General features: G+C 44.2%; 1 protein-coding gene across 1 annotated transcript in view; it reads right to left on the minus strand.

Moving 5' to 3' along the window:
• LOC119490274 (leucine-rich repeat-containing G-protein coupled receptor 6) overlaps nt 1-22,826 on the minus strand; it is a 41,946-nt gene that overhangs the window by 6,691 nt on the left and 12,429 nt on the right. The window contains exons 2-14 of the mRNA XM_037773557.1: nt 20,395-20,466; nt 14,270-14,341; nt 11,723-11,794; nt 6,389-6,604; nt 6,138-6,209; nt 3,617-3,685; nt 3,083-3,154; nt 2,868-2,939; nt 2,421-2,489; nt 2,014-2,085; nt 1,668-1,733; nt 1,487-1,558; nt 433-504 (exon numbers count right to left, since the gene is read on the minus strand). Coding sequence (XP_037629485.1) covers nt 433-504; nt 1,487-1,558; nt 1,668-1,733; nt 2,014-2,085; nt 2,421-2,489; nt 2,868-2,939; nt 3,083-3,154; nt 3,617-3,685; nt 6,138-6,209; nt 6,389-6,604; nt 11,723-11,794; nt 14,270-14,341; nt 20,395-20,466 — 1,068 coding nt within the window. The remainder of the gene's footprint in view (nt 1-432; nt 505-1,486; nt 1,559-1,667; nt 1,734-2,013; nt 2,086-2,420; nt 2,490-2,867; nt 2,940-3,082; nt 3,155-3,616; nt 3,686-6,137; nt 6,210-6,388; nt 6,605-11,722; nt 11,795-14,269; nt 14,342-20,394; nt 20,467-22,826) is intronic.

Genomic DNA, 22,826 nt, shown 5'->3' on the forward strand with positions numbered 1-22,826 from the left:
ATAGATATTTTAAACTGTTCAGATAAGGCTCTATCAGATTCCCTCTAGATAACACTTCCTGTCAGATGTAGTGTATCTGCTTGTTTAGCTACGCATACTTCAACCAGTCTTCACACAATGACGCAGTTTGTGTTGGCATGACCTGAGATGACTCTCCTGGCCACACAGAGGGCTTTTTTTTTTTTTTTCAAACAATAAATGCACATCAGTGTTCTCTGTACACGCAGCCAAAGATAACACCTACTCTGTGGCGCACACAGTCAAGTGTGGAGTGTTTGTACAAGGCGATGGCTCTGACGTACGGCTTAACTTTAATTAAAGATGCACACATTTCGGCATGCCTTCTAGGTGGAGAAGAGTGACACTGCAGAAGGACCAGATGAAAGGGAGAAGAAGAGTCTTAGTGAACGAAATGTGTCTGTGTTTACTCACAGTTTGATCAGAGAGTGAAGCGAGGCAAAGGCATCCAGGTGGATCCACTCGATCATATTCCAGCTGAGATCACTGACAGAAAAAAATGAGTCAAAGTGAAGGGAAATGGACTGAGAGGAATTGTAATTACACACTGAATGTTGTATCTTGATCACCACTAGATGTCAGTAATTGGTCATAAGTCTACATAGTTTGATCTTAACCCATGCTTCCCAACCTTTTTGGCTTATGACCCCTTCAAATGAACCAGTGTCTACTTGTGACATCTCATCAAACTATAAGTGATTTACCCTCCACAGATTGTTTAATTTAGATATTTTTTAGAGGTAAAACTATCAAGTACTTTCCAAGAAAAAAGCTCAGAGGAAAAATTTGCATAGAAGAATCATGTTTTGTTTTTCGTCTCTCCTTCAACATTCATGTTTTTTTTCACTTGCCCGATCGGGCTAGTGGATCAGAATCTACTTACCCAAAGTCAATTTTTACTTGCCCCTATACAAATAGTTTTATTTATTAGCGGTTATCAAATAACAACAAAGACTTAAGTTAATTGTCATGTTTAATTTTTATTTAAGTAAATGAATCTGGAGTTTTGCCCACATCCTCTAACGCCACCAAACTAAAGTCCTGTTTCCAGGATAACTGTAATGCTCACTTGTGTTTCAGCTCATAAACTTTAGCCGGCTTCATTTTCTCGTGAGTGCCCGATTGTTACTGTGCATGTGCAACTTTCAACGGAGATGAGAAATGAAAGAAAGAAGCGAGATGTCTCACTCCTTAGCTACTTCCATCATCAGCTCTGGAAAAAACAATGTGTTTAATTCTTTTTTCACGGGCAAGTGAGTTGCTAGATTTACTAGCCCGAAATGGCGTTTTACTTTTGCCCTGGGCAAGCGGGCAAGCCTTATTGTTGAGCCCTGCATCTGATGAAACCTCAGATATATCTTGCGACCCCTTGGTGGGGTCCTGACACCAAGGTTGGGAAACACTGATCTAGACGATGAATGTGTGACATTTGGGAGAAAATGAACAGTTACAACAAAGGATGACTTACAGTGCTCTTAGAGACGAGAGCTGATGGAAGGTGCCTGACTCTATCCTCCTGATTTGGTTATGCTGTAGCCCTCTGTTGAGGAAAAAATACACGAGAACGATGTTAAATGTGCGGGGAAACAGATGAAAATGTTGCTTTTTGATGCATATGTGTGTGTATGTGTGTTGGGTGTTGAACTCACATCTCTTGCAGTGCAGAGCAGTGGTAAAAGCTGGGCAGATCCTCAATCTGGTTATAAGACAGCTCCCTACAACAATACACAAAGCACACACACACAAAGCACACATAAACACAGTGACCAGCTGTGGATTTATAGCGTGGGAAATGATGCGGGTGACAGGATTATTTGAGTGAACAGTCGGCTCTGTGAGCACGGCCGGGGCAAGGGGGGTGATTGGATTTCATAGCACAGTAATTATACAAATGATTGCTTGGTGGCACAACTCTCCACAGTTGGGTTGTGTGTATAGGTTTATGTACCTCACACTCCCCAACCCCCCTGTGTGTGTGGTTGTGTGTGTACTCACAGCACTCTGAGGCGAGGCAGCTGCTCACATAGATCCAGAGGGAGAGCCGAGAGACCGGCCCGAGTCAGCGTCCTACAGAGAAAAAGGAGAATCCTCTGATCATTGTTGGAGTGCAGGCAAGCGAAAGGATCCCCCAGTCCCGTGAGTCTAACTTGGTCAGACAGAGAGCTGTGTAGGTTCGCCAAACCTGCCTCTGGCTGGCATAACTAGCTTACCCCTCCCTTTTCTTAAATCCTAAAACACACATATTCTCATCCTTATCTCTCTCCTCCACTCTTTTTCTCTCATGCATTTGGACTCCCATGTTTGCACCTCTGTCACATTCTTTGCTGTTGTATGTGGTGAAGCCCCACTAGATGAAGTAATACTATGCGTGTGTGTGGGGGGGAGATAAAGGAGACACTCACAAAATTTCCAGGCTGGTGGTTCCTTTCAGATCGGGAAACTCTTGAATCTGGGTTGCCCCGTTAAGGGAACTGCAGCAAACAGGGAGAAAATTGTCAGAAAACTCTCTCTCTCTCACACACACACACACACACACACAGTCACACACACACACACACACAGACCTTGTCTAACAGCTCATTTCAGCCATCAAACTTTTCCTCCAACATCAACACAGCGCTGTTTTGGCTGTCTCACAAGATGTCATAAGTCACACCATTCAACATGTTCTTACAACACACTCTCTCTTACCACATCAGCGCAGAGCACACAGCAATACGCTAACACAACATCATTCAGTAGGCCATTACACATGTCCACTCAACTCTCACTGCTAGGGACAGAGGGATGATTTAAACAGTGTTTGGGCTAACTCACTGGAATGGTTCCTACTGACCGCATATACTCACAGTGTGTGCAGCTTAGGTAAGAACTGGAAAGCAGACTTTCCCACAAACTGGATGGGGTTTTCATAGAAATGACTGCAAGGAAGAAAGAGAGACAAAAATTGATTTGGACATATGCTGATTAATTTGTGTTTGGGAATGAGTTGCATGATGTTGACATGAAATAGCAATTATGTGTTTATCTAATACAGTATGTGCACATTAAGCATTAAGCTCACATGGTTTGGAGCTGAGGGTTTCCCACGAAGGCCCTCTCAGGGATGGCTTTGATATTGTTGTTATGGAAGCCCCTGCAAATATAAAAAACATACTGTTAGTCAGACAGTTTATCAATATGTTTCTGATTTTGTGCATATGTGTGTGTGTGTGTGTGTTTGGAGGGAGCGAGAGGCGTATGTCCTAATGTTGCACCTGCCAGTGCACAGCTGAAAAACATTTTTGGATAAATGAGATGGAAACACGCAACACATACGCTGTATCTGTGTCGCATATGTGCACGCCGCCGAACATCTGCTGAAGCTGAGGGAAAACATGGTTTGTTTGTGTGAGTGTGTGTGTGTGTGCGTGCCGGCCAGCGGGTGCGTGGGTGTGTAGCCAGCACCTGCTTAGGGCGAGAGAGATTGTATCCGAGTGCCACATTAAAATCACTTAACGGGATTACTCGGGATAACGCAACCATGATAGTCATGTCAGGCAGGTGTGTTTTGTGTGTGTGTGTGTGTGTGTGTGTGTGTGTGTGTGTGTTTACTCACAGTTCCTGAAGCTTGCTCAGTGTCCTGATGGCCACAGGGAACTCCTGCAGATCATTGTAGTTCAAATCCCTGAGAGAGAGACGGTAACATAAACAATCATGATTCAATAGCATATTGAAAAAGTCTTGATGGAGGTTTTTTATTTCTCTGCAATCATGATTTAACCGTACACATATATGATATTCTGTATTTCAGAGCGTGTGAGAAAGTGTGCCTGATTGCATATGCATGCGCAGCCGTTTCCTCTCCACTCTTGAGAGGCTGACAGCTGTAGAGTGTGAAGTCTGGATTTGACCTTTGACCTTTGCCGCTCTGACCTGACTATTTAGGTCTGTCTCTGATTAGTTTCCAAGGAAACGCTGTATCAAAACAACCGCTGCTACAGTATAGTTGACACCGCTCATACGCAGGTGGCAGGAAAAGGGCTTTTATTGTATTGTAGTTCTGTAGATGTGCTTGTGTGCATGGGAAAAGTCTGTAGTGTGCATGTTTGTGCATATATAGTAAGCAGCGTCGGAAAGTACATTTACTCAGGTACTTAAGTACAATTTTGAGGTACTTGTACTTAACTATTTCCATTTTATGCTACTTCTATTCCACTACATCTTAGAGGGAAATATTGCACTTTTTACTTCACTACATTTATTTTACAGCTGTAGTTACTTTGATTTTATAAACAATACATGATCAACTTATTTAATACGATGCATTGCTATATATTAAAGACCCACATCATTCAGGAATTTTACTTTTGCTACTTTAAGTACATTTTGCTGCTAATACTTTAGTACTTTTACTGAAGTAGAATATTGACTGTAGGACTTGTAACAGTATTTTTACAGTGTGGTATTGTTTCCTTAAGTAAAGAATCTGAGTGCTTCGTCCACCACTGATAGTATGTCCTTATAGCCATATTAAGGCATGTGTCTGCATGCTGTCTTTGAAAATTCTCAGCCATCCAGGTCAAAGATTATCTAAAAGCACTAAGTCACAGTCAACTGGATTTGTTTTTATTCTTTTCAAGTAAATGCCTGTGATGAAGTATTTCTAGATATGCATGTGGTGTTTTCCCCCCCAAGTATCAGTGGATGTTGTGAAATGTTTGTCTGTCTGTGTCTGCTGCTCTTGTCTTGTTTGCATATGCAGTTATGTTTTCCAGCAGTCCCCTGGACGGCTCCTCGTAGTAATGATTTTATAATACACACTAGGGGTTGGGGAGGGTTGATGCAGATGGTCTCTCGTATTTCTCATAAGCGAGGCCGCTGTGAGAGATTAACCCCTCATACCAGCGCAATCCCCACGTCAATGACACCTGTCATCTTATCCCGCTGAATCATCCGTCTCTCCTCGCCGCTGACGGCCCAAACACTTTAACACACACTATTCTGGTCCGGAGAGCTCCATCCCTCTTTTTCTCATTCTCTAGTTTCCCCCTTCATCCCCTTAAGCATGGCTCCCCCTGACTTACACCCCGTTCCCCTCACATTTCCCAGCATGGATAATGGCTTTTAAGTTGAGTGTTAGGCTGGCCATACGCTTGTGAGTGCACAAGCAGAAGTACTTGCTTATGTGCGCACACACACACACACACACACGCACGTGCCCACACACATGCTCATAAAAAGCAACGCATAATTTTTTTACACTTCAACAGGTTGTTAAGCAGCGTGCCAGAAACTTGTGTTTTCATCAGACCACCGTGAATTTTTTGCAGGAGACAGAATTGCACCGTCTCCATTTCTCTCGCTTTCTTTTCTTCACCTCTTTCATAAGGCTGTCAGTTTCCTGCGGTTTCCATATTGGCGTGCGGTTAGGATCTAGTTATCGAAGCTACGGCACGTACGCTCAAACAACTCTCCTGTAGCCACGCTGAGCCATAGTTGACCTCGGCAATTATTTTTTACAAAAACATAGAGGAATCTGTTGATGTTACTTCAAGCTAATCAAAGAGGGACTTTTCATCTTCGCATTCCTGTCGTTCATTCGCTGGTTGTGGTTTTTGAGAAACGTTCAAGCACCTGCTGAAATTACCAGCACATTAATCATTATGATTTAGCGCTACACTTCATTATTCTTTGGCACATTTGGTACGTAAGATTTATAAAAACACATTAATTTCAGGTGTTCCACAAAAAGAAATAAGGCTGTAGTCAGACACAGAATGTGAGTTAATTGATGGCTCTTGGTTATATGAGCTTTTATGAGGTTATATTTCAGGGAGTATCTTTGAGTTATTCTGAGGCAATGTGATTGTGGGAAAGACGACCAGACAGAATTAATGTTGATACTTGCGGATACTTTGTCATCACGAAGCCGCCGTCGGTGTTTTGGGGAAACAGAGGAGGTACTCATTTGGGCCTATGAAATGAAATCACTTCAGCGTGCGTGCGTGCATGTGAGTGTGTGTGAGATAATGAAAATGTCTTGGGGTTTAACTTCCAATGACCTCTATCCAAAAAAGCTTGTGTGCATGCATGCATGTGTGTGTCTGTGATTATGTGTGTGTATGTGTGATACTCACAGTGTCTCCAGACTGTGTAAACCTTCAAAACATCTCGCGCCCATGCTCTGGATCTGGTTGTTATGGAGATGCCTGGACAAAGGCCACAAATATTTTTCATCAAATCAGAAATTGCTTTCTCAAAAACGTTTCCACACATGCAATCACCGCCCTGTTCTCTAAGTCAACGGAACAAATCACTTCTCTGGTAAGCTGAGAAACCCCCGACTCAGGAGAGTTTTTTAAAGTAAACAAATCAAGATGTCACTTACAGTACGACAAGGGCGGAGAGGTTGGTGAACGCATAATCTGGGATGTGTGTGATCTGGTTGAGGGCCAGCGTCATGGCCTGAAGGGAGGGCAGAGAGTCCAGGGCCGCCACCGGGATCTCCGTTAGGGAGTTGTCGTCCAACCACAGGTGTCTCAGCGAGCGAACCCCTCTGAAGGCCCCAGCCGGAACCTCAGACAACAGGTTAGCATCCAGACGCCTGCAGGGTGAGAGGAACTGAGCTTAGCGAGATAATCACCGAGTTTAAGCGCACAGCGTGTTTGCTTATGTGCACGCGTATCCGTGCTTGCGCGTGCATTAGTGGTTGTGTGTCGTGGCAATGAAACACTTTGGCTTACAGGAAGGTTATTATGAGAATTACGCATCTATTATTCTCCTTCTTTCATCTTCGCTGCAGCGTCTTAGAAGCTTCTCATTATGATTTATTCCCATGCTAAATAAGCCGCGTCCAGCACAGACATGTATGAAATGTGAGATGAGAAAAAACGCAGATGCAAACATGTAAGAACAGTTGTGATGGGACTGTTTTGTTTTTTTTTATTCTACCTTATTTTATTTATGCTGTGTAAAGCCGACTTCGCTTAAATGCCTGGAAAAAAAAGGAAAGACGAAAGGAGGGAGGAACAGTTAAAGACGGATCTCGGGCTGTTCCTCCCTCCTTCGCTCTTTCCATTGTCGCCATCAGTTTTTGGCATTTCCTCCACTAATACACAAACATCAGATACACACACACATTTATGCTCTCACACTTTCATCTCTTCAAACCTAACAAACCTTTGTCCCCTTTCTCCTTCGGTGTCCTCAACCCCACAGGCAACGAGTAGCCTCATCATTATGATTTATTCCAATGCAAAATAAGCCGCGTCCAGCACGGACATGTATGAAATGTGAGATGAGGAAAACGCAGATGAAAACATGTAGGAATGGTTGCGACGGGCCTGTTTTATTCTGCTTCATTTTATTTATGCTGTGTAAAGCCGACTTCCCTCAAATAGCCTGGAAAAGGGGAAAGACGGAAAGAGGGAGGAACAGTTAAAGCCGCATCTTCAGCTGTTCTTCCCTCCTTCACTCTTTCCATTGTCGCCATCAGTCTTTGACTCATACACGAACACAACACCGGACACACACACATTAATGCTCTCACACTTTCATCTCTTTAACCCTAACAAACCTTTGTCCCCTCTCACCCTCGGTGTCCTCAACCCACAGGCAACGAGTGTGGACTGTGACACACACACACACCCCCCACCCCCACGTAAATGCACACACATGCATACACGCTGTCCATAGTGATGAATGATCCCCTCAGGGCAGAGTTGACAGGCTGAGACCACTTCCTCTTGCTATTCTTCTTTCTTTGGCCCTTCACACTCATTCATTAATCTCCTTCTCCTCCCTCCGGCCCCTCTCTCACGCTCACATTTTGTTTCTTACATCTTCATTGATGCACTCCCAGCCGCCGCGAAACCTCTTTTTGCGTCTCACTCCTTAACTCTTGTTCGTCTTTCAAACATCCTCCCTTATCAATCTTCCACTGTGGTTCTTTGATTCTGGCGCTACGGCTCCTCCTCAGGCTCCTCGCCCCTCGGAGGCTTCGCCAAACAAACAGCATCATCAAAGTGAAATCTGAACTTGAACTCTGAACTCTGGGCTTTTTCTCCCCAGGGAAATTTTCCATCAGGAGAGGCAACTGTATACACTGGCAGATGCTCACACACAGGCGCATAGGGAAACACCCTCCAGCATGTAAATACACACGAATGTGTGCACGCGCACGCTCACAAACAGCTTCAAGAAATTTTCATCTCGTCTACTTCCTGAGCGCACATTTTCTTTGGTGCTAAACATCATCCTTGTGCATCCTGTGCACTTCCAACTGTGGACATTGTTTGTCCCTGACCCAAATCGCGGGATGAAAGCTACGGAAGACCCTTCAACTTTCTGGTTTGTTCTCCAGGGCAAAATAATAATTGCTCCTCTGGGTGGACCTGCCAGGTCTCCAGAAGGTCCAGACAGAACCAGGAATGTTCCACAGAAGCCAATAAAGCAGCAACTATTTCCTGTCCATCACATCAAAGTCTGAGGCACGATTACGGGAGAGAGAAATAGAGACAGAAAGAGAAAGTCCTCTTAAATGATCCAGGAGATCTGCCTCCCAGTTCAATTCTCCAGATGGCCAACATTTTATACAACGAGCAACTTGAAGGAGCACGTTTCACTGCCATCAAGTCATAATCTATAAAAACATGTTGATTAATGGGGCTTGTAGAACTCATCAGTGGTGATTACGCTGCTTAACCTGCTTAACACTGTCTTTTCTTCATGATGGCACAGAGCTAAACAACAGCACTGTGTGTTATAATTATTGTTTCAAAAGGTGAGACAAATTTCTTGACTCAGCTTCAGTTCGCTGCTGGCAAAAGGATTGTTGTCCGAGATTAACATTGATTTATTTGAGATGAAAGACTCCTTTATACATTTATACCAATTTAAAACCCATGTACTGTCTCTCTTTCTTTTCACTTGGCGTATTTTATGTCAAGCGAGAGGCGCCGACAAGCTTCACTCTCCAAAGCCTTTCCAGTAATCTTTCTCCGTGGGCTTATCATTACTGTAATGACAAGGTGCGTCTCTATACACTGGCAGTATGTGTGTGTGTGTGTGTGTTTCATTACTTGAGAGCATATCTGTGTGAAGAAATTGAGAGACCACACACACACACACACGGACGCTTGTGCACACACATACACACGGACTGAAAACAGAGAGAACCATCATCACGAAGTTAGACTCACACAGGGACAGCCTGAGCCATAGTGACCGCCTGTAGGTAGGCCTGTCACCATCATGGCATGGCTTGACGTTTAGTTGACGATCATTTGTCTTACAAATAATTACGATTAAGGATTTAATTGTCTTTTTCTGTTCGTTTTATGCCACACAGCAGTGCTGCTGTGTTTGGACTTGCAACCAGACCTAATTCCATGTTCTTAATTTCAATGTCTGCTCATCAAAATGATGTGTCAATCACTCTCCAAATAGTTTTCTGAAATACTGATTATTGTCTCGCTCTGCTGCACCGATTTATTTTAAATAGTGTGTTTTTAAACTGTTGTGTAGGCCGACATAACGAAAACGTGGTTCAAGACAGTTAATAATGTAGATTTCTTGGGTCTTGAGAAGCTGCCGCATTTATTCATATACAAACTGAAACCAACGCTGTTCATTTACCTATTACTACCAGACAACTTTACTGTTAATTTCTTCTCTGCTCCGATCCCCAACACCTGTCTGCTCTGAACACATCCGCCGTCACTCTTGCTCGACCGCTCGTACGTAGCGATTTCTTAAAGCTACGGACGGTAACTTTTTATCATATTTGACAGTAGTTCATGAGACAGATAATCTGTGGAAAAATCAGGTTCCTCTGCCTCCTTTCAGTGATTATTATGGCATTTGCAAAACTCCACTGTGCCCAATTAAAAACAACCAGTCAGAGCCGAGGATTCGCCCGACGCAGCTGTCAGTCACTGCTCGCGAAGCTCAAACTCCATTCAAACTGTTAAACTGATCAAATATGAATCAATATTCTGTTATTGTAATGCCTATTTCTCGATTCAAATGTTTTCAGAAACATCTTATAGTGTACCGTTTAGCTGTAAAATGAGAAAGTTTGCTCCGGCTGGTGGGCGGTGCTTGGTTTTGGCTCGACTGTTTTCAACACGTCGTCCAGGTCACAAACTTTCTCAACAGTACAGTACAAACACTGCACTAAAATATGTTTCTGAAAACATTTCAGGCGAGAAATAGGCATTACAGTAACAGAATATTGATTCAAATTTGATCAGCGCTGCCTAGTTTGACCGTTTGATTGGAGTTTTTAAGTTTCACAAGCAGTGATTGACAGCTGTATGGATGAATCCTCGGCTCCGATTGGCTGTTTTCCTTCCAATCCGGTGATATGTTGCAAATGCCATGAGGCGCACTAAAAGAAGGCAGAGGAACCTGATTTACCATACCATATTTTCACCATGTTTTTCAAATATGACTAAAAGTTATTTTTATTAATGTTACCGACTGCAGCTTTAAATGACCAACACCATGTTTCCATCCAAACATTGTAAAGTGAATTATCTTATTAGAAAAGCTGGATGGAAGCGACATCTCCAACAATAACTCCAGAGCTGTCAAACACACTGCTGCACCCATAGGGGAGACTCCCGGCTATAAATCAAGAGAGCCGTTATCGGCACCTCTTTGTCATCATCCGACAGCAACAAATACAGTCTAATATGAGCTGGAAGAGAAGAACCTGCCCAACAGCACTTTGTTTCCATGTTTTTTTTTTCCCTGACATTGGAACCTTAGTGCTCATGCAGGTAGACACTTTATTTACCCAGCTGTTACCAAGCTTTCTATTGGCTGCCACATTTGTAAAACATTGGCTTTAATTGTGGAATCTAACGATTATGAAAAATGGTCGCGGTCAGCTCAAATAATCGTGAATGTAATAATTGCAGCAGGCCTTATGTGTGAGTGTGTGAGTGCCGGATTGGTGACTGTGTTGAGGGAGAGCAGGCCTGCTTAATACCAGACAGGGGAACGTTGTAGGTGGTAGAGGAGTTACATGTGCACACCCCTCCTGTGTTACAACTCCAGCGATTTCAGTGTGTGTGTGTCTGTGTGATGAAGGAAAAGGCTTTATGGGTATTTACAAAGAATTATTAATTTGGAAAGCAGGGATGTGGAGTATGTGTGCGGTACGAAGTCGGGAGAGACGGGGTAGGGGTGAGGAATTACAGATGAGGTGGTCCACATGCATCCGCCCAAACATTCACACACACACACACACACACATACATACACTGACCCCACAGATGAGACAATTATGCCACCAAACACTCTCATTAGCCAGGGGGATAGCGGTGTGGGTGGTGGGAGAAGAACGGCGTAGAGGAGCGGAGGAGGAAGAGAGGGGGAACTGATGGAAAATGGGGTTGTTTCACAGCTCATTGGAGATGCTCTCCCTGGCCTGCAGTGTCTGCTGTTTCCCTCATGGCTTCCAGATGCTACCATGAACTGCACTGACACAGTCAGGCTGTGACTCCTACCGTCAGGCAGTGCAGTGCAGAACTATCGGTCTGTAATATGTCAGCGGTACTCTATACCTGCTCTGCGGTTAGAGCTGAGATGTGTGGTGGTGGGTGGCCAGGGGATGTTTCATTCCCTGCTAGATGAGGTAGAGAGCAGCATGATTAGTGTGTGTGTGTGTGTGTGGGTGTGTGTGTGTGTGTGTAAGAGAGAGAGAGAGACTCACAGTGACAGTAGGTTGGGTAGGTCCCATGGAGCATCATCAGGAAGTCTCTCCAGCTGGTTGTTTTGCAGCATCCTGAAAGACAGATTACTCAGTTGTAGGTAATAGGTCTACGTACGTGATGGAGTGTACGTGGCGTGCGTGAGCGCACATCAAGCAGAACAAATAATTCCATCGTGAGGGAAATCTGACACAAGAAGGAAAGGGCCAGTGAAAGCTTGAAGAGAAGCAGAGAATGAAGGGTAGAAAAGAAAAGAGAAAGAGAAACTCCTTGGGTGGGCTGCTGATGTCATTCTCAGAATAATGGAGCAAAAAAGCGAGGAGGAAGTGGGGAGCAAACAATATCCCTCTCTCTTTCCTCTCCCTCCCTCGCTTTCTCTGTCTTTCTTTCTTTTAAGTTTTTTATCGTGACCAGTCGTCTGACGTTAGCGCACGAGGCGTATAGTCTCCAGTGTGTTGCTCACGGCAACGGCGTTATGCTTTTATTGTGGCATCATGGTGCCTCAATAGGCAGTGTTTGTAGGTCTATGTAATGTGTACGGCCTGTTGCGTCACAACTGTTAGCTTACAGTAAAGTTATTATTGTACATCTATAGATTTCAAGAGAGCAGACATTATACCAATGCCAGTGAAATTCCACAATTCTCGATACCACCACCAATTTGATACCACGGTAAAAAACAAAAACAAAACAATATATCCCATTCACTCCTTTATTACTGTTTGCATATACATATATATTATTAATCCCTGATGATCCGCCTCAATTGTCTCGCCAAAAACTAAATTTTACAAGAACACATAATGATAGTGTTGTAATTTACCTTCGCCTATTTTTACTGAATATAGCTTGAATGCATCATAATGTACATCCTCAGTATGTTAGCGGTTAGCTCCATCATTTAGCCAGGCAGGACTGTGCTGCCTGCCGGCTGTAAACAGCTTTCCGATTTCAACACGGATTTGTTTTTCACAATGTAGCATTATCAGGGAAATTTCCCATCGTCCCGGGACGACGGGATGCCGTTAGTCTTCAGCCCTGATCCTTAGAAAAATGAGTATCACCACATTTTCAGAATTTTGGCATCGATGAAGTCATCGGTTCTCGTGACATCCCGACGTATAACAATCTAGTATCTTTTCTTCGTAAGTATGAAATAACCTTGAAGCCTCTTTTGCAAAGTACGAGACGATTTTTAATCTGAATTATTTATTATCTATTCATTTATTTAGTTATACTGTAAGTTAGAGTCTATCCTCGGTGTTTCAAGATGTAAGGGGGCATATTTTGCAATATATTTATTTGCATAGCTCAATTTGTCGCATGCTTTCATAGTGTAGTGTATTTCCTGTGTAAGATACAGCGATCGCTTTAATGTAGAAACAATGCTGCTCAGGTTTTGAGAGGATCAGGGGAATGTTTCCACGGGGACGATGATGCCATGATAAATACATCAAATTGAGTCTTTTCCTGTTTTAAAGAATTCCCTACGGGGAGCTTCGCTGTACTCCACTCTGGGTTCATAACCTTCTCTGTGTGAGTGTGTGTGTGTGTGAGAGAGAGTCAGCCTGCGGTTACCCTACACAAGGTCAGCGGTCCATTTGTGTTTTGACACGGCCTGACTTTAACTAATATATTGAGGAAGGAAACCAACAGCTCAGCTGCTCTGAGGTCAAAGAGACCGTCCAAAGTTTGCTCGGGTGTTATAGTGTGAAGCATGAATGCTTGCAGACGTGTACCAATCCAGGATATGTGTGTCCTTCTGCAGTAATGACATAATAGCCCAGGATTCATGGCTGGTTCACTCACTCTGTCTCGGTGAGTTTCACAACACAACGGGGGAAAGAAGATCAACTTGTGCGCCTGGTAATCCCCCAGATTCCCTCAAATTACAAACCACAATTCTTTAGCTAAGTTTATATTCTGTGGCAGGGCTCCTCAAACCTTTTCTCAGCGAGGGTCTAAGAGGAATCGAGTCGGTTGCCAAGGCTCATGAAAACCTCCTTAATACCCTTGTCTCGCACCCAGTAGAAATATGGCAGCAACTCATTAGATGCCGCGGTCACAAGTCAGAAAATGCCCCGGTTTTTATGGCTGCTCTGCACTTTTTTGTGTGATTTAATACTTCACTGCAGCGCTAACAGTTGGTGGCCATGGATCATAAGGCTACGAACACACTATGAGAAATGGGGTGTTGAGAAAACAGCTTTGAATCACGTTTTTAAGTGATTTTTTTTTTGTCACTTGCTGTAATCTCGGTGGGTGGTGTGACTGGGAGGTCCCTGCAGTACACCTGTGTGTGTGTGTGTGTGTGTGTGTATATGTGTGTGTGTGTGCATGCTTGCAACTGAAACAGCGCTTGTTTGAGAATGAAGGAACCAGCCCATAAACTTTAACTACATTTAATGATGCGTGGCCGGTGTGTTTTATTCAAGGCGGGAGCACAACTGTATCCTCCCCAGGACGCTAGAATGGAACAACCCACCTGGGATGAGGACCGAACCACAAAGAGTGCGATAGGGAGGGAGAGGGTGGAGGAGTTTACTTACAGAACTTTGAGGTTGTGGAGACCCTGGAGAGCGTGGCCTGAGATATACCTCAGCTGGTTCCCTGAGATACGCCTAGGAGAGAAACACGGAAAAACAAAATATAAAAAGTGAAAAATGAAATATAAGCACATTTACAAGTCTCATAAGAGAAGTTTTGCCTTTTGCTTTATTCTACGTTTTCTTGGATTGAGCTGGATGACTTCATCCGTCGAGTTCCTGCTCTGGGGTTACTGCTGGGGCAGTATGCAAATAACAATATTCGATTCCCTTCAATGTGGTTGCTATTGGCCCAAAGCACACCCTGAAACCTTAACCAATCCTGGGAGCTCTGATGAGTGAGTAAAGACTGAACTGAATGAGACAGAGACTGGGTCAACAAGTGCAGCCTGAGAAGTATATTTGCTTGTGCGTGTATGAATGTGTTTATGTGTGTGTATATAGTAAGGTGTATATGCACACATGTGCGCATATGTGTGTGCATGCGTGTGCTATTTTCCATGTCCTTGAGGTAAATTGGGCCCGTTCTGAGGGGGCCTTGAGGACAGCGAGGGAGAGAAACCACACACATTCACACAAGCAATCCAATCAGTTTGTTTATCAAACACGGCACCTAATGGTCATTTGTGAGTGTGTATAAGATGTCCAAATAAATAACATTCAGTCCAACAGAGTTAAGTCTCAAGGTCACGAGCTGGAAGCGCAGTTTAAACACATATTTGGTCCTCACAGCTCGAGACCACCCACTTTTATTAAACACACACACACACACAAGTTAAAAGTTACTCATTGGCATCCTCCCGCTGCTCACACCGTTGCTCTGCAGGTGACATTTGCCTGACATTTCAGACTTTATGCTAAGCAGCCTAGAGTTGTTCCATCAGTGGCAGGATATTGAAATATTGATAAAAGCGCTCCGCCTGCCTTTCCAAGCCGCTATCATCCAGATGGTAATGGAGGAGAGCTCCCAGCAAACTCCCTCTGACATCTGATACTCATGTCAACATGTCTCGGTCTTATTACTGTGCAGTGGCAAACCGCACAACCCCACCCGCGCCTGCCAAGTCTCACACTCAGCCCAGTTTAGAACTCTCGTAGAGCTCCTATTTATCAACATCAGCGCACATACACGTAGATGCACACCCACATCGGCATACTAGAATACAAAAATGGGCTGATGGTTATCCAGGCTATTGTGGTGCCATTTAGTCATGCCTCTCAAACCACAGTCAAAACTCATTCAAACAGACTTTGACTGCGTCACACGATGGTCTCGACATAGATTTCGCAGACACGGAAGACACAGAGTTGATCCGCGGTGACTGCAGCTCTTACAAATTCCAATATTCATTCTTATTTCAAGATAATTTTGCAGTCGGATCTGATTTTAACTCATAAAGAAACCCGTATACTGCCCATTTGTAGTCCCTCAGCAGTCTGCTACTTCAATACCATTTCAGTTTCCGCTATTGCACAAGCTGGTCACCGGGGACCGTTTCAATAGCTACTTTTCCAGAGGTAACTGTTTCAATAGGCCTCGCTGAGGTCCTGACACCAGTGAAATAGATCTAAGCCCATTTCTGCAAAGACCCCTTAAGTGCCTTCTTTTGGTTCCTGTTCAAACACAGTGATTAGTTACAGACGCATTGGACGGGAAAAAAGATATAGGTAGCACCGAAGAAAAATAAATGTCTTTTCAGTGGGGGGGGGACGAGGAGGGCCGGTAATTTAGAGTTTTAGAAAACAAACATTGTAGTTAAGGCCATGGTATGATGTGCATGTCCTACTGCCAACCAGCCTGTCTCTATTAGCCGCACCATTGGAGCCAAAACAGCATTAGAATGGAATCATGCTTTTTTTTTTTTGCCGACTTCATTTGTCAAATGGATAATTATGTCGAAAGTGAAGATGGATATTGAAGAAGGAAAGAAATGTTCAGGCGTTCTTGATAGACATCAACAGAACACCGGCAGTTGCCATTGACCAACTGTTTCCATGATATCAGTGTGTGTATTTATGTGTGTACGTGTGTGTAAATGATCGTGACTGTTCCGCACTTAGCCTCCTAGTCGTTCCACATCAATCTCATCCTAATGAAAGGCGCCTTGCTCTTGTCAAAACGTAGCTCCAACTCAGTTTTTTCTTTTAATTTGATTTGGGGATGGTTAGGATTTTTCTTGGCCCCTTGGACTGAGTTGATAAAAATTCCACCTCAGCATAATTCAGCTTTATGACGTGATTCATAGATAAAATAACAGAGTGTAGTTCAAAGGCATGGGAGAGAAGTGGGAGGGGTGGTAATAGAGATGTTGGCCAATACCGATTACTGATCTGACGTCAGCGTAATAAAAAAAATATATATAGTTGTTATTATTATTATTTAATAGCTTTTACTGACCATGTGTGGATGTGATATGATTACTATCTTTTGGTGCATAGACTGGCGTACTCACCGAAAACCAATCCCGAATTTTGGGCTCTATCGGACGCATTTCTGATACTGGTATCGGTATCGGAACAACTCGAGGTGGTAACAAAGGTGAGGCCACCCCTGCTATCTGAGCTGATCAGAGAGGGCTGATTATCCTACGCATCACCAAGTCCTATTGCCTCAAAATAACAAACAAAAAGACAGAATAAAAGGCCTAGACGGCAGAGACAGCATCATATTTTGGGATACTATCTCAGGTAGTGATAGGACACCATAGCGGCAGCGTGACCAGGACGGCTGATAGGAGTCGATGATGAAAGAAGGCAGCGAGGTTAAAACAGGGCTTATCGGAGAGAGGCTGGCGTGTGTGTGGGTGTGTCTGAAAGTACATATATGACCTTTTTCACCCGTGGTCCATCAATAGAAACGTTATCCCTCCTTCTGTTCAGAGGTCCAGCCTGAGGGTCAACCACTTAACCTGGCGTTAACCTCTGAAATTACTGGAGTAAAATATAGACGTGTGGAAAACAGTGTGTGTGTGTGTCTGTATGTGGAAGAGAAAGAGACAAGCACACAAAAAAACACTGTTGGCAACACTAAAAGGAAAAGTTTTAATTGACCTAGATAGTCCCAGCTGTGTGGTGCACCTGGAGGATCAGCGTCAGCCAATAATTTAAACCCTCACCTACGTTATACTCCCGGCCTATCGGCAGACAATCTTATCACCAGGAGGAAGACAAAGCAGGGCTGCGCTGGCCTCCGCTCGCCGCTTCTCTCCTCTCACATTTGGATTTCATTTGTGTGATAGCACCTCTCACAGGGCTGGGTGGATATCCCGGAGTCTCAGTCATGAGCTGATAGCACCATATTAGACGCACTTGCACTAAAACTGGTGATACTGTGCATCAAAAGAGGCACAGCCCAGAGTGATCGAGGGTTTAAAAAAAAAAAAAAAATCCAGTTAGATTGTTTTTTCTGTCAGGCCACTTAGAAAGGGTTGATTTCACCTCTGTATTTAGGAGGTGACTACAGATAATGATAAGATGAGCGTGAGACATTCAACCCAGACGGCTGATTATGACAGTAGCCAGAGGAAAAAGGTAGATTGAAATGTGATCACCGGAGGTACGAGCAGCGTGGACTTTGATACTGATGATAGGTGGACGCCTTCGGAAGTGGTTTTCTGGAAGGGCGACAGCTTCCCCTAAAACACTCTCTGATAGCTCCAAGTTGCAATTAGATCCCTAATAGACCTCATGTTTGATATTAGAGCAGAACATTTGAAGCGAGGGGGATGTCTTTGATATGTCAGGTAGATGAGTAACCCATCTCAGAGTGTGTACCTGAATATAGGGCATTGCTGCCCTCTCATTAATCCATAGACATGCAGTCTGCCTCTCAGCCGCCTCTCTTCGTGCACCGTCTGACTGACAGTTGCGTGCCGGTTTTGCGCGTTGGAATTAAGAGCAGATTCGCTGATCAAAGCGTGAAATTACAGCTCAATTAGAGGCGTCTGAAAGGTGTCAGAGATCAATAGAATAAGATTTAGACGTTAGGAGTTATGGGTAGAGAAAAGGGCTGGAGGGAGGGACGATTACACCTCTTATTATCAATATCAATGCTGCGAGGAATCAAAGTGCGTGCTTTGTGAATTAATTTAATCACCTCAATTCAAAGGGATTAGCTGCGCGCACTTTGATACTGTAGAGGTGAGAGCTGGGGCGGAGGGAGATAAGAGCCAGCATGATACTGTTTATGAGCGGTGCTTCAGAGGGACGCCGTCTGTACGTGGCTCATAAGATTTTATTCCTTCTCCTCCCCAAAGTGTAAAACAGGATGAAAGCTGGAGTTCTTTCTGTTTTGGTTTTGTAAGAACGTGGAGAGGGCCAAAAAGGAGAAAAGCTATCAAAAGCAGTGACTGCAGCTTGCAATAGCCTGCAGTCAAATGGAGATGGGGGGCTGTAGAAATGAATTGGAAAGGAGGTAGATAGAGTGAGGGAGGGTAGAGCCCAACATCAAACAATTTATCACGACCAGTCACAACACGCCTGGCCCTCGCCTCTCCCGGCGCTACCAACAAGTGCTGTGGACCCACATCAAACGCTCTCGCTCACAAACCCGACCGTGTTTGTGTTTAGCGCCTCGGTTTGTTTTTCTAAGCGCTATAACTTGTTATAATTATAATGTGTTTACCATAACCCCGCTTCGCTTCATCTCGCTAAACCTCCTAGAGGGGAGTGGATGTCAGAAAATGTGCTTCTCTCCCCTCTGCCTTGGAACATCATCATCGTCTCAGCATGTTTCCAGAAATGGTCAGCAGGCTACAAAAGTTTGGCTTTAGGGCAGGGAACATCCTCCTTGGAAGAGTTACAAAGCAGCAGAACGTCTCCATAAAGTGTCAGAACAAGAGAGCGATACAGAGGAAGCAAGATCAACGGGGCTGTAAAACAGTGGGAGGATTGTCTCTGGACAAACACTGCAGATGGAGCCGCATCCAAAGATCCCCAACCCCCCATCCCTCTTTCTCCCCCAATGCAGGCAAATGTCAGCATCGATGTTCAGCATCACTCTGCGCTGTGTGGTTCTGATTATTATGCCATCAGCAATATTTGACCTTTCCATTTTTTTTACGACGGCAAAAAGTTGAGATCAGCAATTCAATACATAGCAATAAATCACACTTGAAGACTTGAATTTAAATTCTCGAATTGCAAGGTGTCACATAACTTCATTGCTCGGCTTCGTTCTGCTCTTGAACGCTTCATCCGGCTAACCTTTTACTACGTTCACCATCATTAGCTCACGCCTCACAGGCTGCACCTGCAAGAATTAGCAAAGAAAACAGCGGACTGTTCAAACACCCCATGCAGACACACACACACACACACACTGCAGGCTTCAGAAGTCAGGTGAAGGCTGACACACACACACATTCACACCCTCAGGGCATGTCTGTAGGCAGCCTTTTGTCAAACCGAGACTTAGCAGAGTTCTGCTGAGTGGTCAAATCAGATCCCGGCCCAGTCGACCGAAAAAAATGTGCAAAAAGTTTTGTTACGGCGTGTGTGCTTTCATCAGAGAGTGAAACCAATACCTTAATTGTGCCTGTAGCACTGAGTATAGAAGTCAAGGAATGTTTTTTTATTTTAACATATTGTTTAATTTGTTACCAGCCAAGAAAAGTATAAGGAATCATCTCTGTTTCGGCATTAAACTCATTTAATGTGTTGGCACCGATATCAAAACATTTCTAATGATACCTAACCGTCGCTAAGAAAAACATAAGTCTTTGCTCTTTTCATTTTCCCCAATTCTGTCCTGAAATTCTCCTATAATGTGTTGTTTGTCTTGGCTCGAGGCTTGTGTCTACGTGTGTGCTGCTCCTGCTGAGCTGTCCAGCTGAAACAAAGTCAAGCGGCTTGGATGCTGAGCACAGAACCTGCTCTCTAAACACTTTAAAGACCATATATTCACTCTCTGAGTGAGTATCGGGTTCTATTTGCCCCCCTCCTTTGTGCAGCCATCCCAGGATCTACTGGTGTATTGCTGCAGGCAGTTTCTTGGTAGGCGAGATCAGAGGCGGGCCAGAGTCATCAATCCCCATCACTGTGCGTATCGGCGGCTCGCGGGGGAATGGCTGTTTCTCGTCGTGTGTGAGTTGTAATGATGGAGTTTTATTAATTGATTTTGTACTCACAGCTCTGACAACAGGTGCAGTCGGTGGAAGGCTCTGGGCTGGATCTCACTGATGTTGTTCATGCTCAGATCCCTAGAGAGAGAAAAGGGGGAGCATCAGTATCAAAGTATCAATCAATGTACGCCTTATCAAGGCGTACATTGAAAGTGCTCAGGGCGTGTAAAAATTACAAGTTTTCACATGGCGAGCAATCACAGAGAGTGGGGAGTGGTGCGCAGAGAGAGGTTAGAGGGTTAGGTAGAGAGGTTGAGGGAGGAGAGGGAGATGTAGAGGAGAAATTTTCCCCAATGAATCATTGTTGGGCAGCTGTAATTTCCTCCTCGTCCCAGTGACTCTTTCTCTTTTCCAGATGTCTCACTCTACCTTCTCTCAGATCTGACCCCTCAGTCTCCCTCCATATCTATCTCTTCTTTTTTTTTTTCCTCCTCAGGTTTCTCAGGAGACCACCTCCTAACCCCCTTTTGTTCCTGGCTGTAACGTAGACGCACTCCATTTCTCTGACACACACTCTGACGCGAGAGGGTGTGTTGGGGGGCGAGTGTTGACGCAGCTGCGTTGCGGTCAAAGAGGGAGAGGCGCAGGATGCTCGAATACATGCATGCACACACACACACACGGAACCTACTTTTTTTTAAACACTTGGGATAGTATGAGGACAACTTAGGTGTCAGCCTCTGGTAGAAAACATACATAACCTTGTGGCCCCAGTCATGTAAGGTCATCTCTTTGATAAACACAATGAAAGCAAGAAGGTGCTACGTCACCCCTTCTTTGCTTTCACCGCCCTTGGGGTCTTGCATGAGTCTTCAGGAGCGAGAGGCTTGTATGTGTGCGTGTGTGTATGACACTAACCATTGCTCATAAAGCCAGACCACCGGGCTAGCAAGTGTAAACTGTGCTCTCAGAAGCCCTTTGCAGTTGGGAGTTTTGACACGCTGGCTGTTTGTTTGTCAAGAGAGCCAAGCTGACGGGGGGGCTGGATGAATCTATCCGCAGGCAGGCATGATCTGTATTCAGCTTGGAAAAAAACACTGCATGGTTAACCAATCTGGGTATGTTGAGTAGCCTCATTTAGCAGTTGTGACAAATTCAGTATGCCAACAGTTTGGGAGCCTGTCAAGGATAATATTTAACATCAGGCGGTCAGGATGTGGACTCCCACTGTCACTTTGGGTGAGGAAGAGCTGTGTTCTTCCCACCATGTGATGAGCTTGCAACGTGTCCTTCCGCTATGAGACTTTGTAGGTCAGATAATTGCAGTATGTAAACTTTTTACAGCCTCTGCTGACATTGAATATTTTCCTTGTGAAAGCATAATTTTTGGTATGTTTGTTTCCCTGCATGGGAATTTCCTGTTACACATGCCCCCACCTGGGAGGTCTGACTGCAGAGAGAGGGGTTCAGGGTGTCACTCAGGGATACATAGGCAGAATGGACGCTTTCGATCAGCGTTGAGGGGAAAATGGTTGATTCTCTCTAATGACATTGCTTTTGTCTGTAACTGAACGAAATGGTAGGGGTGTAAATATGATCACGATATTATATTATATAGATTCTTTGGAGACCAATGCCATATTTGCCGATATCGCAAAGTCTACCACTCTACGATTTCAATTAGATCCAATTCAGGGTTGATATTTCTGGGCTCTTGCAGACATTTAAATGAAAAACATTCTGGGTTTTTTTTTAATAAAAAGCATAAAAATAGACCTTCTGTTGTTGGAGGTCTGGTTGCTGGCCAATGCTGGTGAGCGGCTTGTCATTAAGATGAGAATAGCTGGTCCACCTTAAAGGTCAGGCCACTTTAAGTGAGCCTGAGCTGAAGTTGTTGATTACTTCGGAGCTAACCCCCTTCACTTTGACCAGCAGGTAGCAAACAAGACACAGGAACGTGGTTTGGGTCTTGAGTAGCTGTAGAATGTAATCACCAACAAACTGTAACTTACACACAACGCACTGCTACATTCACAGCCATAACGTTACTGCTACTCACCATCACATACACAGTAGATTGATGATTTGATGATTTGATGAGCATGTCCCTGTGTTTGGAAAGAGAGACAACTAATGTCCCTGTGTTGTCTGCATCTTGTGTTCTGAGAGGCCACCACAAGCACAGGAGTGGCATTATACACATTTTTACTTTATGCTGCCGAGAGTGCTAATCCATATTGACAGCTGCTGGTGGTAATGCACTATAAAAGGTAGCAATGGGCCAATAAAAGAGGAGAAGAACGAGAGTGCAAGCCAGAGTATTTGATGCAGGTGTACAAACATTCAGTAAAGGCTTTGCAAATGTTGAGGCAGAGGGCTTTTGAGGATACGCACATTGCTGTTTGGTGTGAAACATTTGATGTAGCCGTGTTTGTTTACAATAAAGACTCCACAGGGAGCCTCATTATGTGTCCATAAAATCTTCATCATCTTATTAG

This window comes from Sebastes umbrosus, chromosome 6 (genome assembly GCF_015220745.1).
Source record: "Sebastes umbrosus isolate fSebUmb1 chromosome 6, fSebUmb1.pri, whole genome shotgun sequence".
NCBI lineage: Eukaryota > Metazoa > Chordata > Actinopteri > Perciformes > Sebastidae > Sebastes > Sebastes umbrosus.